At 42.9% G+C, this 17,385-nt stretch overlaps 1 protein-coding gene across 1 annotated transcript in view; it reads right to left on the bottom strand.

Moving 5' to 3' along the window:
* Positions 1-17,385, bottom strand: part of MAN1A1 (mannosidase alpha class 1A member 1) — a 146,961-nt gene that overhangs the window by 49,674 nt on the left and 79,902 nt on the right. Inside the window, exon 5 of the mRNA XM_069974899.1 lies at positions 13,466-13,560. Coding sequence (XP_069831000.1) covers positions 13,466-13,560 — 95 coding nt within the window. The remainder of the gene's footprint in view (positions 1-13,465; positions 13,561-17,385) is intronic.

Below are 17,385 nucleotides of genomic sequence, written 5' to 3'. Positions count from 1 at the left end.
CACACAAGCAAGAATGCAATCTGAAGTAGAAAAAGTTATCAGCTATTTCCACAAGCTCCGTGCAGTGCACATATTCCTACATGAGAGGATAATACATGGCTGGCTTTTTCTAGTTACTGGACTTGCTACATGGCTTCACCTTCAATTAGCTAATTGACTCCGTCCATACGACCTCACAGAGGAAATATTACACGCATCAATTATGATAAAGAGAATTACATTAATTGATTAGAAAAAAGAATGACTTAATGAAGACAAACATGCGAGGAGTGAGGGATTTCTTGCCACAGAACATTTCCGGAGACGTTCTCCAGCTGGGAGCCGTTCAGAGCTACAATCCTCCACCATCCCCACTGTTTGTTAGCTACGCGTGCGGCGTCAAACAAATATGAAGTCATTGTAAAATGCTAATTTGTAGCATTAAGAAAGTTCATTACTTTGTAGGAATAAGTGCCCTTACAAATCACAATCTGATGAAGTCGGAGAATGCTAAGCAGTTTTCATATAATTATGTATATCTAAGGAGGAGATGTGCGACTAGGGATTCCGGTAAATAACTGCAACAATACTTAAGGCGTCTTCTCGACTGCAAGAGTTGAAGGTGTAAAACAATGATTGTGTTTGGCAGGATAAATGGGGTAGAGAACATCACATTTTATTAACAGGTACCTGCTACAATGAAAACTAAATTGCTATGCAGAAGCATCGGTATCATCCATTAGGAAGATATGGAATACAGTATGACATAAGGCTGGGTGATGTGGCCCAAAAATACTATTTACATTTTTCATTCCAATTTAGACTTTTTGATTACTTTTTATTACACGTTATAGGAATAATCTGGTTGTTACTTTAAAGGGGAACAATCACCATAAAAGTGTCACTAAACCTGTAAATATACGTATAGCAAGCGCTAGCAGTGTCACGGCAACCCTCCGAAAATAGATTTTGTAAAATTCCGGCACAGTATGTAAATGACTTTATCCAGGCATGTGGTGGGCCTCAGGGATGATGGTGCAAAGAATCAGCTGTAATCCGGCCCAGCAATGACATTGAGAATTACAGCAGTTTCTTCTTTCTTGACTACTTCAGCCCACATACTTAGAGAAAGGTATCTTACATACGACGCAGCTTTTCTGCTGCCGGTCTCCTCATGTAGTAATAATCCCCCCCTTCTGTCTCTTCATGTAGTCATAATCCCCCCCTTCTGTCTCCTCATGTAATCATAATCCCCCTTCTGTCTCCTCATGTAATCATAATCCCCCTTCTGTCTCCTCATGTAATCATAATCCCCCTTCTGTCTCCTCACGTAGTCAATCCACCATCTTGAGCCCCCATGTAGTCATAATCCCCCCTCCTGTGTCCCCCATCTCGCCAGGGAGTCCGGCATTACACTGGAGTCCCTGCTTCTGCACGCATATTCCGTTGAGCAGTACGTTATTAGTGTAGTGTGAAACAGAATATGCGTACAGAAGAAGAATCACAGTCTATTGCTGATCTCTCTGCTCCTGTAGGGAGTGAGCAGTCAAGCATATAATGTATACATGGAGGCTCACTGTGCCGAGGAGGCAGATGCCGCCTCCTCAAAGGCTGTATAATCTGCCACCTGATGGGAAGTCTTTACTTTGCCTCACGGCAGATGCGGCCCTGACGATACAAGAATTTTACAAAGTGTGTTCTTTGGGGGGGGGGGGCTTGGGTAGCAGTAACGATGCTAGCAATTACTTATGTGTCTGAAAACACTTGTACAGGCTTTATCTATTTTTACAGGTTTAGTGACATTTCATATGATTGATTCTTTTTAATATTCGGCTCCCGCCTAACAGTAAATATTCCCAATTCCCAACCCTGACGGTGGGCCCCCTGAACTTGTGGGCCCGGGAGTTGCTGCCACACTTGTCTATGATGTGTACTTTTTAATGCCACCACTTCAGTGTAGAAACACTTGCATTATTGGTATTAAGGTTCTACACATCTAGCAACTGTGAGAGCTTTTTTTCCCTCTTTGAAGTAGCACCTATCACTGTGGTGAATACTATTACTAATAAAAATTACAGGAGAAGTCTGGCGATTTAAAAAAAAAAATTGTCAGTCACAATCAAGGGACAGGAGAAATAATATTAAACTATCACTACTTTCCCCTCCTCGTGTCCGCCAAGCACCAGGTCAAGGCTCCGGGACCCTGCTGGAAGGCATTCTCCCCCCCCCCCCCTCCTCAATCCATGACTGCGGCATTTTCCAGCCCCAGTCACTGACTGGCTGAGCGGGCAGTTCATCAACTGGGTCAGGATGTTGGCAATCCAGCGCTGCAATGGCACAGGGAGAGGAGAGTTCCTGCCGTTTGAATTTTTTTTAATCGCTGGACTTCTCCTTTAAATAAATATGTTAGATCATGCAACCGAATATCCACCTCACTGTTGCAGTGCCATGATCAGTGGCTCAGTCTCATGGTCTGGTTAATCTTGTACATAGTTGGTGGAGTTGCTTTCACTATTATGCAGGTCAGCCATTATGAATTTGTAAAAAAAAAAAAAATTAACAGATTAGGTGATTCCAACTCTAAACATTTTAGTTTGTATGATCTGAGAGATTAAAGGGGAACTATCAGCAGGTTTACGTAAACAAACCTGCTGATATCCCCCAGCAGCTCTTTACCTCATGTCCGCACTACTGTAACTGATTTTTCCCTGCATCCCACCGTTCAAGCTTTTTTATAGAAGAAAATATGCAAATCAGGGTTTTAGAAGCACTGTGGGTGTTAGAAACACCCCTTGGCCCACCCAGCCCACTATGGACATGCATGTACAGTGCTCCTAAAACCCTGATTTGCATTGTTTTCCTCAATCAAAAAAGCTCAGGAGCGGCAGGACGCAGGGAAAAATCTGTTAAAGTAGAGCGGACATGAGGTGAAGAGCTGCTGGGTTCATGTAAACCTGCTGATAGTTCCTCTTTAAAGTAGTGTTGGGTTTCTTTGAGAAATACCCCTTTAAGGCTAGGTTGACATGTCTGATGAGGCTTCAATTTGAGCCTTCATTGGAAAACTGGACTGGGCGGTCGGTTCAATAATGGACACTAACCGATTTAGACGGACACCTATTAATTTCAATAGAATACGCAGGGTTTCTGCCTGGTGTGTTTAATTTGCAGGATTTCAGTACACAAAACTTTGTCCACTCAGATCTTGTAAAACAGAACCTCTGTTGGAGCCTGCCTCGTAAACGGAGCCTGTCCAAACAAGCTTTTATATGACATAATGTACTACATTTCAAAGTTGTCTCTTATGATGCAGAAAAAAAACAAATTATAGTAAAGCTGGCAACACTAGCATGCAAAATAGTTAATTAAATCATTAATAACATTCCAAAATAGCAGGTTTCCATGAGAAATCACAGTAACACAGCATGTACACCAATACCCCAGCACAGTATAACAGAGGAAGCCGAGCATTGCCTAATGATTAATATATCATGCCTGTAGGCTGTGTAAACTTCATGATATACAAGGTAAACTGATAAATGTTCATGCATTAAAACAATACAGCGCAGCTTTAGTAGAAGTAATTGAGTTTGGAGGGCTTGAAGTGTACTCATAGTTAATGGATTACTTTAGGTTGGAGCTTCATTATATATAGAGAAAAAAAATACAATTTATAATCAGAAACTTATAAAATCAATGTGATTACAATGGCATGTACCTCAATCATGAGAGATTTATTCAGCATTTTTCCTGATTTTTAAACCTGCATATCTCCTGCTTTCAAACAGTACATTGAACAAATTAGAGGGAAACTGATAGAATATAAGTATATGCATATATAAGTGCTGACAACTATTAGCCACCTACTGAGCTGACGGCACCGCTGGATAGATATCAATGAAAACATTTAGAACAGACCTTTGTTGCCCAAGCCTGTGTTTTTATTTTGATAAAAAAAAAAAAAAAAAAAAAGTTTATTTGGGTTGTGAATGGTGTCAAATAGGTGGCGACTATTACTCCCTGGGCCGTCTCACCGTGCTGTATATACTTCTTACTGTGCATACCAATAAACTTATTTTTTAATTACATTCCCCTTTTATTTTTCTATAGAGCCATGTTTTTTTTTTTTTTTTTAAAGATGACAGAATAGAGAATCTATATTAAGGTGGTACCAGAATGATTGCTTAATAAGTAACCAGTAACTCTTGGCACTCACATATGCTGTCAGTTTCCCTTTAAATGGGTATTCTCACCAGGGAGTTCTCTCTCCATTCATGGGTAACAGTTACTGTGTGAAAGCAGAATGTAATGTTCCCAACACCGTGTGAGAGGAGCATATGGCGTTCCAGGAGCTTTGTAATAGGAGATGCATTGTTGGCATATATGGCTGGTCTCTCCCAAAAGGGGAGCTTCAGGTAACGTCACCGCAGGACTCTTGTGGAGCGTTTGATGGCTTGACACGTGCTGTAGGTGGGTTCTGTGTTCCACAGCGCCGAGTAAGAATTTTAACAATTGGGTGTGGATAAATATACTGTAATGCACCTCTATATACACCCGATGCGCACACCTAAGTACTAACTTGTGCTTTAAAGTAGTTAGGGGTGCACATCACGGGTATATAGAGGTTGCATACGATGTATGGGGTATGGCGTACAGGCGGTATGTAACAAGCCTCTCTCCTGTGTCTGTCCAGGACTAGCACAAAGACTGTGTCCTGATTGGCCACAAAGTAATACAGAAGCGGGAGGGAGCGCACTGCACTGACTTCTCCTGATCCGTCCTGGTCTGAAAACTCAAGAGCAGGACCGCCAGGAGCAGGTAAGTACCGGGTGCAAGGTTCCTTTTAAAGGAGATTTCCCATTTTAGCTAACATAGTTATACTTAGGGCTAATCAAGTTAAAATTATTTTACAAATAAATTCAATAATACTTATCTAAAAGAGCCACATCTCATAGAAAGGATATTATTACCAATAAGAGGTAATAATAAAACTATGGTTTCATGCAGAAGCTGGAGCCAACTATTTGTGCTTTCAGAACGCTCATTAAGAACAATTGTTTATGTAATTAAGGGTGAAACGCAACTCATCTCAGGGATCCTGACAAACCACTTCATGTGACACCCAGTACCCCCATGCCCTTCAGGCTTCCCGAATGGATAGACTTACAGAAACAATTAAGGCAATGTTGGGAGGAAATGGCTTTTTAAAGATGTCTAATAATGGATGTTTCAAGAGTTTTGAGGACAAATGCAATTAGAAATGCTGTAAAATGGAGAAAGGTAAAGTGAAACATTCATTTAGCAACATGCCGATTTAATAGCTTTGCTTATATTACTGCCAACTTGTCTGCCAATGCCATACTGTTAAGTTCTCAAGTGGTTCAAAATTAAATTTGGCTGCCGGTTTAAACTAAATTGTAATTGGAAAATCTAAGTAGTAAAATTGAATTAGTTGAGATATTTTGGTATAAATTTAAAAGGATGTTATACATAAACAGTCAGTTTGTGCATTTTTTAAAGCTTGCATTAAAATTGGATCTAGAAGAAAAGAAAAGTGGTACAACTCCTGTCCGCCTTGGTTCTGGCTTGAAGTAGAAAAATGTACCACTTCAATCAACATAAATTTTATATGACCTTATGGGCACCTGCACCACCGCCTGGTTCCCAAGATCTGCTCAGTTTACTAAATATGCTAATTAAGTCTTGTGGTGCACTGGAGGCGGGTCCAGTGCACTGAAGCCTCCTCCCCTGGGTGACAAGTGCCATCTGCACTCCTCTGCCCCTAATCCTGTATGCTTAAAGGACAACTCCCACAAAAATTTTTTTTTGCTCATTTAACACACATTACAAAGTTATATAACTTTGTAATGTGGTTAAATACCCGGCCTGGCCCCCTTCCCCCACTTTCGGACCCCCGACCACCCACCCCGGAAGTTAAGGAATGTATACATTACCTATTACGATCGTCACGGTCCTCTTCTCCGGGGCGGCATCTGGTGACGACGACGTCAGAGCCGAGGAGCGGTCCGGGTCTTCTTCCTCCTCGGCGTCTTCATGCAAAGTGAATGGGGATGAAAAGGCTGCTGGTGCACATGCGCACCAGCAGCCTTTTCATTGGCTGGAGCGCATCACATGGCTTCCAGCTTGCTCAGCCCTGATTGGCTGAGCTTGCTGGAAGCCATGTGATGCGCTCCAGCCAATGAAAAGGCTGCCGGTGCGCAAGCGCACTGGCAGCCTTTTCCATCCCCTGGACCCGGAAGTCGGAGACATCGCTGGATGGCCGACGGCGGCGACGGAGAGGCGGACGGCGGGCGAATCGAGTGGCGATCGTCACCGGAGAGATGGTGAGTATGGTGTCTGTGTGTGTCTGTGTTTTTTTTTTTTTTGGGGTCCCGCGGGAGTTGTCCTTTAAGAACTCAGTTGTCACAGCAGACGCATACCCCACTCTAAGCACATTTGAACAGACGATCTGTGGATGTATACAAAGAAGTGCTGGCCGCATCAATATCGCTACTGGATTATAAGTGATGTGAGTGGTACCTATAAATCCGGTAGCGCCGAAGCACTCCACCTAGCCATTGGACCCCCTCCCAGTGATCAAGTCTATATCAACGATACAGTGGATAGGTGATAAATGTTTTAGGCTGAAATACACCTTTAACCCCTTAAGGACCGGGCCTGAAATGGCCTTAAGGACCGGAGCAAATTTTATGAATTTGACCAGTGTCACTTTATTCATTAATAACTTCGGGATGCTTTTACCTGTCCGGCTGATTCTGAGATTGTTTTCTCGTGACATATTGTACTTCACATTTCTTGTAAATTGGAGTCGATACTTATAACGAATCTTTATGAAAAAACCCAAAATAGCGTGAAAAATTGTGAAAAAATGCATTTTTCCAACTTTAAAACTTTTCTGCTTATACAGAAAGTGGTTATACCACATAAATTATATATTAAATAGCATTAGCAACATGTCTACTTTATGTTGGCGGCATTTATTAAACTATATTTCATTTTTTTTAGACAATAGGAAGCTTAAAACATTAGCAGCAAATTTCCAAATTTTCTGTAAAATTTCAAAATCAGATATTTTTAGGGAACTGTTCAGGTTTAAAGTGTATTTGAGGGGACTGTGTGTTAGAAAGCCCCACGAAGCACCCCATTTCAGAAACTGCACCCCCTAAACTCTGCAAAAGCACATCCAGAAAGTTTTTTAACCCTTTAGGGGAGTCACAGAAATAAAAGCTAAGTGTGTAAGAAATTTGAAAATTTTAACTTTCTGTGCAGAGATTTTATTGTAATCCAATATTTTTCATAATTATAAACCTATTACCAGAGAAATGCACCCCAATATTGATTGTCCGGTTTCTGCAGTTTATAGAAATACCCCATATGTGGCCCTATTGCGCTATTTGACGGAAACCACAAGCCTCAGATATAAGGGAGCGCCTAGTGAATTTCAATGGCTCCGTTATTTTTGGTCATTTTTGACTGTACCACTTCAGGTTGGCAGAGGCTCTGGGGTGCCAAAACCTAAAAAACACCCCTAAAGGGACACCATTTAGAAAACTACACCCCTCAAGGAATGTAACAAGGGGTGCGGTGAGCATCTGGACCCCACAGGTGCTTCACAGATTTTCCAAACAATATGGCTTGAAAAAAGACTAAAGTATTTTTTACACTAAAATGTTGTTCTAGCCTTCAATTTTTCATTTTCACAAAGGGATAAAAGGAAAAAAAAAACACAAAACATGTAGCGCAGTTTCTCCCGAGTACGGAAATACCCCACATGTGGACATAAAGTGCCAAGCGGGCGCAGGACGAGCCTCCAAAGGGAAGGAGCGCCAATTGGCTTTTGGAAGCTGGATTTCACTGGAATGGATTTCAAGGGCCATGTCGCATTTACAGAGCCCTCGTGCTGCCAAGACACTGGATACCCCCCACAAGTGACCCCATTCTGGAAACTACACCCCTCAAGGAATCTAACAAGGGGGGCAGTGAGCATATGGACCCCACTGGTGACGGGCACAAATGTGGAAAAATGTGACGTGAAAGTGAAAATTTTCATTTTTTCACTTTCATGGCACAAATGTGCCCGTCATCCAGGGGTCCATATCCTCACTGCACCCCTTGTTAGATTCCTTGAGGGGTGTAGTTTCCAGAATGGGGTCACTTGTGGGGGGTTTACAGTGTTTTGGCAGCACAAGGGCTCTGTAAATGCGACATGGCGTTCATCATCCATTCTAGCCAAATCCAACCTCTAAAATCCAAATGGCGCTCCTTCCCTTCAGAGGCTTGCCCTGCGCCCACATGGCGCTTTATGTCCACATGTGGGGTATTTACGGACTCGGGGGAAATTGCTCTACACATTTTGTGTTTTTTTTTTCTCTTTTAACCCCTTGTGAAAATGATAAATTCAAGGCTAGACCAACATTATAGTGTAAAAAATTTAATATTTCATTTTCACGCCACATTGTTCCACATTTGTGCCCGTCACCAGTGGGGTCCATATGCTGACTACACCCCTTGTTACATTCCTTGAGGGGTGTAGTTTCCATAATAGGGTCACTTGTGGGGGGTTTAACTGTCTTGGCAACACAGGGGCCTTTTGAATGCAACATGGCCCCTCGAAATCCATTCCATCCAAATCCAGCCTTCAAAAACCAAATGGCGCACCTTCCCTTTGGAGGCTTACCCTGCACCCGCATGGCGCTTTATGTCCACATGTGGGGTATTTCCGTACTCAGGGGAAATTGCTCTACACATTGTGTTTTTTTTTATCTTTTAACCCCTTGTGAAAATGAAAAAAATCAAGACAAGATCAATGATTTAGAGTAAAAATTAAAAAAAAATTACACTAAATGTTGGTCTAGCCTTGATTTTTTTCCATTTCCACAAGGGGTTAAAAAAGAAAATGAACACAAAACGTGTAGGGTAGTTTCCCCTGAGTACGAAAATACCCCACATGTGGACATAATTTGCCATATGGGCACAGGGCAAGTCACCAAAAGGACAGAGCGCCATTTAGAGGCTGGAATGGGGAATGGAGGCCATGTCGCAATTACAAAGCTCCTGTGCTGCCAGAACAGTAGAAACCCCCCACAAGTGACCCAATTCTGGAAACTACACCCCATAAGGAATCTAACAAGGGGTGCAGTGAGCATATGGACCCCACTAGTGATGGGCACATGTGTAGAACATGTGCCGTGAAAATAAAAAATACCATTTTTTTCATTTTCACGTCCCAAATGTGGCCGTCACCAGGGGGCCATATACCCGCTGCCCCACTTGTTAGATTCCTTATGGGGTGTAGTTTCCAGAATGGGGTCACTTGTGGGGGGTTTCTACTGTCCTGGCCGCACAGAGGCTTTGTAATTGCATCATGGCATCCTCTAATGGGAATGGCGGCCATACCTACTTAGCTGGGGAAAAGGGACAATTCTAATTTATTTGGGGGTATTAGGCCAATTATTAGTTTATAAGGTTGAAAATGACAGGTGTCCATCAAATTCAACCTGTGTTGATCCAGAGGAAGGCAAAAACCCCTCGTGAGGCAGACGACAGTAGCCTCATCACAGGGGAAAAATTCCTTCCCGACTCCATAATGGCGATCAGAATAATCCCTGGATCAACGTGACCCCTGAAATAGGAATAAGGGACAGAATTTAGATAATGTAGAACCCCAGTGACGTGTGGTGCGCCTTGGAGCGATCCAGTATGCAGAGGCCGGGGGATCAGTACAGGTGTCACACTGGAAAATGTTGTCCTTCCTGATCCCCCTGTTACACCACACTCTGCACTTCTTCTGGGGTCTCCTGTTTTCCAGTGTGGGGGACGTCACCTGGAAAATGTTGTCCTGGTGCGATACGGGGTCCTTCATATCCAGAAGTGCTGGGTCCGCTCCATGGCTGCTAAATATTAGGGCTTTATTACTACTTCTGATATGTTCGGATCGTGCCGCAAGCTACAGGGCAGCGAGGGACCGGAAGAGGGGGTGCTGGTATAAAAGTTATCCCCGTACAGGTGGTGACCTTTATCCAGCAGTGGGAAGATCAGTTCCCGGACGATGTCCCCACTAACTCCGAGGATGGGGGGGGAGGGGGCATCTGGGGGATGGATTCGAGTGTCCCTTCCTTCATACACTCTAAGGGTACGTGCACACTGCGGAATGGCGAAGGATAACCCTTTGTGCATTCCGCAGTTGGCACCCGCCGGCGGACTGATGCAGGCGCACGTCTCAGTCCGTGTCGTAGACTCCATTCTATGCACGGGCGGATTCCGCTCTGCGTCCAACGTGTTGATGGAATGACGGATGATGGAATCCGCCCATGCATAGGATAGAGTCTATGACACGGGGGCGGAGACGCGCCCCTGCATCAGTCCGCCGGCGGGTGCCAGCTGCGGAATGCACGAAGGGTTATCCTTCGCCTTTCCGCAGTGTGCACGTACCCTATATCTGTAAGTGTACCCTGAGGTACTCTCACAGAGTGTGTAGAATTTCACACCATACCGTGATCTCTTATTGGGATGGTACTGGCAGAAAAGACGTGTCTGGGGGGCAGCGTACGCTACGCTACCCCCAGACACGTCACTGGATGATGAGGAGGATGAGGGTGAATGGAGGAACAAAGGACCCCCCCCATTCATCCTCACTGGCTGTTTCGGTGTCGGAGGCAATAATAACGTATGCGTCCGATACCGAAAACACCCTGGGGGCCATCTTTATATGGGGATTGGTATATAGGGTATGTAGTGGTGTAGTGTAAAACTTTATTCAATGTAGTGTGGTGTAATGTAGTGCTTTTTTACGTGTTTTTTACAGTAAGTATACAAAAAAAACCTACGCCAAAAATGGTGTTGCTGATAAATGCCGCACTTATGTTAGGCACTTATCAGCAGACCGTGGCAGTAGAATATAGAAAAAAAACACCCTACGCCAAAAAGGAGGAGTTGCTGATTAGCAGCGCACTTTCGTGCGATGCTGATCAACACTCAGCGGCGATAGGGTGCGGAAAATAGAAAGAAAAAAAATTGGGAAAAAAAATTTTTTTTTTTACTACATTCTGAACATCCCTGTAGTGGCTGATACGTGTATTACACTTATCAGCCGCTAGGGGGCAGCACAGCGCAAGATCCTAAAATAGACGACGCTGAAGCCGGTAAAATACGAAAAAAGACGACGCTGGAGCCGGAACAAGCCGATCGGGACTCACGGAAGAAGCCGAAGTCCAGACAAGATGAAGAGGACGCCGGGAACCCGGAAGACGCCGATCAAGACCCCGGGACAGGTGAGTAATGTACAAATACCTGCTCTGGACCCTGGGTCCGGAGCAGGTATTTATTACTTGTGGGGACTTTGATCGCCGTGAACGGCCGGCCGGCGATCGGGACGGTGGTACCGTGACCACCATTACTTTTTACAGTAATGGCGGTCGGTGCCGTCCTCGGACAGCACCGACCGCCATTTTTTTCCGGGTCATCGGGCCACCGATGGCCCGGAAAGGTTCCGATCGCTGCTATGGGCTTATCAGCCAATAGCGGCGATCGTCGGCATGGGGGGGGTTAACAACCCTCCATGCCGACAGGGAGAGATGGCCTGCTATGTATTATAGCAGGCTATCTCCCCCGATCGGGACCCGGCCGGCCGCGGCGCCCGTTTAAAGGGCGGACGTACCGGTACGTCATGGGTCCTTAAGTGACAGTGATCCATGACGTGCCGGTACGTCATGGGTCCTTAAGAGGTTAAAGTGAATTTGTCATCAGTAAAATAACCTATTGTTTAAATAATGTTTCTATGTTAAACACACTTTTTTATTATTATTTTTTTGATTACTTTATTTTCCATTTTTCGATCTATATTATAAAATAATCCTGAAATATTGCAAGTTTCATTCTCAGCACTGGGGCTTAAACTAAGCTAAGACTTTCCGTTATGTATGTGGTGATCAGAGGAGGCTGCTGTAAAGTGATCTGTAAAGAATTGCAGCGACATGTCACACCAGTAGATAGAGGAGACAATAGCAGCTCCTAGTGGAATGACGTCTTCAAATGGCACAGAGCGCGCTCCGTCATGTTTCACATTTATCTCAAGGGGACAGACTTTCTATGTCCATGAGTCACTAAATGCTGTTAAGAACAGCCCAGGCAAGATGGCAGCCCCCATATTATTATACAGAAAAAAAATGAAATAATAAAAAAAAGTTCTGTCAGAAAATAGAAACGGGCACAGCCTACATTCTGCTCCAATAGAGGCTGCGCGAATTTCCATTACGGTTTGGTTCATAGCCATGGATACCCAAACTTCCAGATCGAGAGGAATTCGCAGCTGAACCAGAAAGCTGGCATGCTGACAGATAGATTGTATAGTTCTGTTCACATCGCTTCGTACTTTAAGAGCAGTTTGGTGCAGTTTCACAACCACCACACCTTAGCTAGATCTATTAGCCCTTTCCTTACCTTTAGAAAATCTGATTTTGCAATTAAAAAGTTATTGGCATAATTTTTCATTGATATTCCAATCAGGACAGCTGCTTAGAGGGCTTATGTATACAAGCACCTCCTTGAGACAAATGGCCTTAGACAGCATAATGTATTAAGAACAATTTATCTGCATGGGTGTTAAGCTTAGACTACAAGAACACAGTACTGTCTATAGCACAAGCTCTTATGCAGACCAAATCTAATCCACAAAGACTACTGTCTGCTTCATAGTGAGAAATGTATGTACGTGAAATAAGATTAGGAGAACAGATAGTGTTATTCTGGGAAATAGTAGCCGGACAGAATGTAAAGACCACCCATTGTCTGCTCAACTTTTCAACTGAACCAAAAACAAAAGCCTAGGCCTGCATTACCTCATCCCTCACAGGACCAAAATCCCAAGGCTATCTCTCCCCCCCCAACCCTAAAAAAACTTGTAGGGACGGCCGTTCTTAATGAGCACCCAGCAGTACACAGTACATTAGCGCATAAAAGAAGGTAAAAATAGTTACTCTCAATTATAAGGTCAATTGCTGCAGCCATAATATATTACCACGCTGAGGCATCCAGACCCAGATCATAAAAAATATGGGGAAAAAAAATATATACTGTTTGCAAACAAAACAGACTATAGTGATGTATGGATAAGGGTCCTATCTCAGGGAAAGATTATAGCTTGAAAAATCACTATATTATTCGAATTTAAGCGATAATTTTTACGTATGTATACAGGCAACGATCTAATGAAAATTTGTTCGTATGTCGTTGATCTCATCCTTTGAGCTGACCATAAAATTGTTGTTCCTTCTGTGTATGTACACATCATTCATTCACTGGGATCAGGAGGAGAATAGAGTTTACGAACAATTGTAATTACAATCAGAACAAGGAACTATCTTTCCTTGTATTATGGTGAATGATTGTTCTCAAAAGTGCTCGTTTGCCACCATTGGGAACAAAAAAACAACAACTTACAAATGTAAATTAAACATAAATAATTCTTTACCTCTTGATGTTTAGAAGCGCCCAAGGAATTCCAGTTGGAGTATTGAAAGCAGGCAGCAGCTTCTCTCCAAGTTCCACTGCTTTTCTTCTAAATATCTATTATTAAAAAAAAATAAAAATCTTAGTTGCGTGCATGGCATCGGATTTCTAGAAACGCTCCTATATTATTACATTTGAAGATATCCGATACATTATATTATCCTGGAATGAGGTTTATCTTGCCCTATTACACACACAGAATATCTAAAAGATAAATTTGACAGATTTTTTAAGCCAAAGCCAGGAATAGATTTGAAAAAGGGGAGAAAGATTCTCAGTCTTTCCTTTATGACCTGTTTATAGTCTGTTCCTGGCTTTGGCTTGAAGGATCTGTCAGATAAATCTCTATGTAATAGGGCCCTAACCCTCTAAATATGAATCCATTAATATAGGATATGGATCCTAGATAAAAACTAAGACTTTAGAAGGGGTTATCTGGCATTACTGGCAACCAGTGATTGGCTGAGCAGGCTGTCACTCCTCAGACGAGTTTATCTTGGAAGTGGTGGTAAGCGGGAGACCCGGAGACAATGCAGGACGTTGGAGAAGCATGAAGAGACAATGATGGGCTCTTTATTGTTTTCTATATAGCAGCAATTACAGCATATATCGATAACGCTAGATATGAGGGCAAATAGTCCCTCAACAACCACCACTAAATTGAGCCTCCCCGACTATCATCCAGTATAGAATTACTGCTAAGTTTTTATAAGAATTGCTCTGGCAGCTTTGGTGTCAGTTATAACAATTTTGCCAAGTAATTTTGAAGGCTTTTTTTTTTCAAAGAGCAAAGTTACCCCCTATCCACAGATTATGGAATGACTGTTATAATAGGAGAGCGGACTACTTCGATTTCTAGTCTTCTATTAGGTTAGGTTCACACTGAGGAATTCGAGGAATTGTAGAGGTAAGAGTTCTGCTTGAAATTCTTCATCTATTCAGCTCTGGCAGAATAGGAGCAGAATTTGAGCAGAATGCAAGCGAAATTCAAGAAGAATGCAAGAAGAATTTAAGCCCTATTGACTTCTATAGGATTCCTCTAGCAGAATCCGCTCAAAGAATTGACATGTCATTTCTTTGAGCGAAGAGCGGCGGCAGCGGAGCAGTGTGTGCCCTCTCTTTCACTCAAAGCAGCACACTGAGCATGGCGAGATTACGCAGCTAAAAGCTCCGCCGCAGAATTCCGACGTTCTTGCTCAGTGTGAACGGGGCCATAGAATGGAGCAGCAGGTTGCACATGCATGTGACTGTTCATTGACTCTACTTGAGCTGCTGCAGTTTGCGGAGTACAGCATTCGGCTGTCTGCCTATTCACCCATATGTCCAGAACCCATGAATGAGAGACACTTCTCTTCCAAATCAATTTGTGTCAAAAAAGTTAGATATTTTTAATTTACTTCTAAAATCTCTAGTGTTCCAGTACTTATCAGCGGCTGTATGTCCTGCAGGAAGTGGTGTATTATTTCCAGTATGGCACAGTGCTCACTGCTGCCACCTCTTTCCATGTCAGAAACTGTCCAGAGCAGGAGAGGTTTTCTATGGGGGTTTGTTACTGCTCTGGACAGTCCATGTCATGGACAGAGGTGGCAGCAGAGAGCGTTGTGTCAGGCTGGAAAGTAAACACCCCTTCCTGCAGGACATACAGCAGCTGAGTATCGGAAGACTTGAGATTTCTGAATAAAAGTAAATGACAAATCTATATAAACTTCCTGAAACCAGATGAAACACACACACACACACACACACACACTACTTCCCCTTTAAAGAGGATGTTATTGCCTAGATTTGTTTTTACTGATTACAGCCAGATGAACATGTTCTTTTCTTTCTAAATATGTTTCTATTTTCTGATAGTATTTGTGTTATTTGTAGTACATTATTATTGCCTAAGCCTGTTACCAGCGCTGCACGGCATACAGCACTACCTCACCACTAACGTGGTCACACAGGCCCAATGAAATAGCTGTTGCTTTTAGCAGTGCTAACCGCTAAACTTTTACGACTGTGTATAGTGTTATCTATTATCCCCCAAGCAGACATTCAAGGAATAACAATGGGCAACAAAATGATTTTGGATTGTGAAGATGTAAATTATTAATTCTGTCAAAAAGAAAGCTAGTGTGAGGTTTTCCATCAGGCAGAATGATGGAAGCAGACATGGCACTAAACAAGATGCATTACTTTCTTTGCAAATGTTCAGAGCCGACTCCCCAAAGACCATAAACAGAATCTGTCTGTAAAGGGGGGAAAATGAATAAAGACAGACCATTTCGCTTTCATAACAGTTTATAAGGAAATCTTAGTGCCAATGATTCAATAGGTTTGTGTTCACTTTATTTCTATGTACACATGAGGATGCTTGCAAGGAACACTGCTAAAGAGCACCGTGCAGACTTGTCTATAGCCACATTATTTAGCATACATCAAGTGGAGGAAGTCAGAACCACCCTTAAAAGCGGGCCCGACTAAGGGTGTTGTTACACGGGCCGATAAAGGCCTGATAATAACTGTAAACAAGTGCCGATTTGCTAAATTGGTGCTCGTTTACTGAGCCTATAATGGTGCGTTTACACAGACAGATTTATCTGACAGATCTTTCCCTATTAACAGGGATCAGGTCATAAAGGAAACCAGAGAATTCTCCTCTTTTTAAATCCATTCCAGCTTTGGCTTTCAAAATCTGTCAGATAAATCTCTCTGTGTAAACGCACCCTTACACAGCCCGATTATCCCCCCCGCACCTCCCCGGACTCACCCGCTCGCTGCTGTCGCGTGCAATAGCGGCAGCAGCAAGCAGGGAACGAGGAGCTCCTCACTGTCAGCCCATGTAATAGGGCCTTTAATCATTGATCAACAACATACAAATGATTTTTTGATCGTTGCCTGCAATTACACAGAACGATTATCGTTTAAATTCAAATATAACTATTTTTCACATGATAATCGTCCCGTGTAATAGGGCCCTTAGAGACCAGAGGTCTAAGTATGGGTCCTCATACACTGCCCCACATGGGGCTGTGCAAGGACGTAAAACAAGCGCCAATCAGGAGTGCAGGATGAGAGAGAGGGATGCCAGATCACACAGCAGTGCAGACGGTAAGTATGCACTGCTTGTGTCAACTGGAAACTGACAGCACAGATATTTGCATATCCTGTCAGTTTTCCTTTGCTATCAGCCACACATCACTTGTTTACACAGGAAGTTGTGCAACCAATAATGATATATTTTTAAAGCAGACTCAAAAAGATGTGATCAGCTAAGGATCAGGTGTTTTCCTGCTCCTCGGCTGATCACTGTCACTTTTACACAATCTGTGTCAAAAGCCCTTTAGGCTATGTTCACACTACCATCAGATGCTTGATTCGGACCCCATTATAAGTCAATGTGGTACATTGGGTACTGTTTGTGTTCTCTGTAAATGGATATGTTCACCAAGAAACAATGGATATTTCTAGAGAGGCGTAAAGTGGTCTTCTATAGGGTTTCTTTGAAGCTGAATGATTGGCTTTTAATTCCCGCTGTCTGCCCACTATGGTGTATGGCTGTATCCATGTTTTTAAGGCAGTGGAAAGGCTATATGCACCTTCTCCACAGAGCGGGCAGGTAGGGAGATTCAAAAGCTGATCGCACAAACCCTAACAAAGCCTGCTTGGCTCTTCTGGTGATGTCCGTGTACATGTACATATAGACTTATGAAGGAAGCATTTATAGAACATATAAATAGTGCTACACATGTGAAATGACATATTACATACTAATTAAAAAAAAAATCATATTTACACATTAAAAACATTCTTTTTAATGCTACTACATGTACATTTGTCTTCAGTACCTCCACAAGTTACATGTAATATATTTCAGTGTAGTCATATCAAATAGGT

The sequence above is a fragment of the Dendropsophus ebraccatus genome, chromosome 6 (genome assembly GCF_027789765.1).
Source record: "Dendropsophus ebraccatus isolate aDenEbr1 chromosome 6, aDenEbr1.pat, whole genome shotgun sequence".
Classification (NCBI taxonomy): domain Eukaryota; kingdom Metazoa; phylum Chordata; class Amphibia; order Anura; family Hylidae; genus Dendropsophus; species Dendropsophus ebraccatus.
Note: the sequence above shows the minus strand (reverse complement) of the source record. Positions and strands in the feature narration are given on the sequence as shown.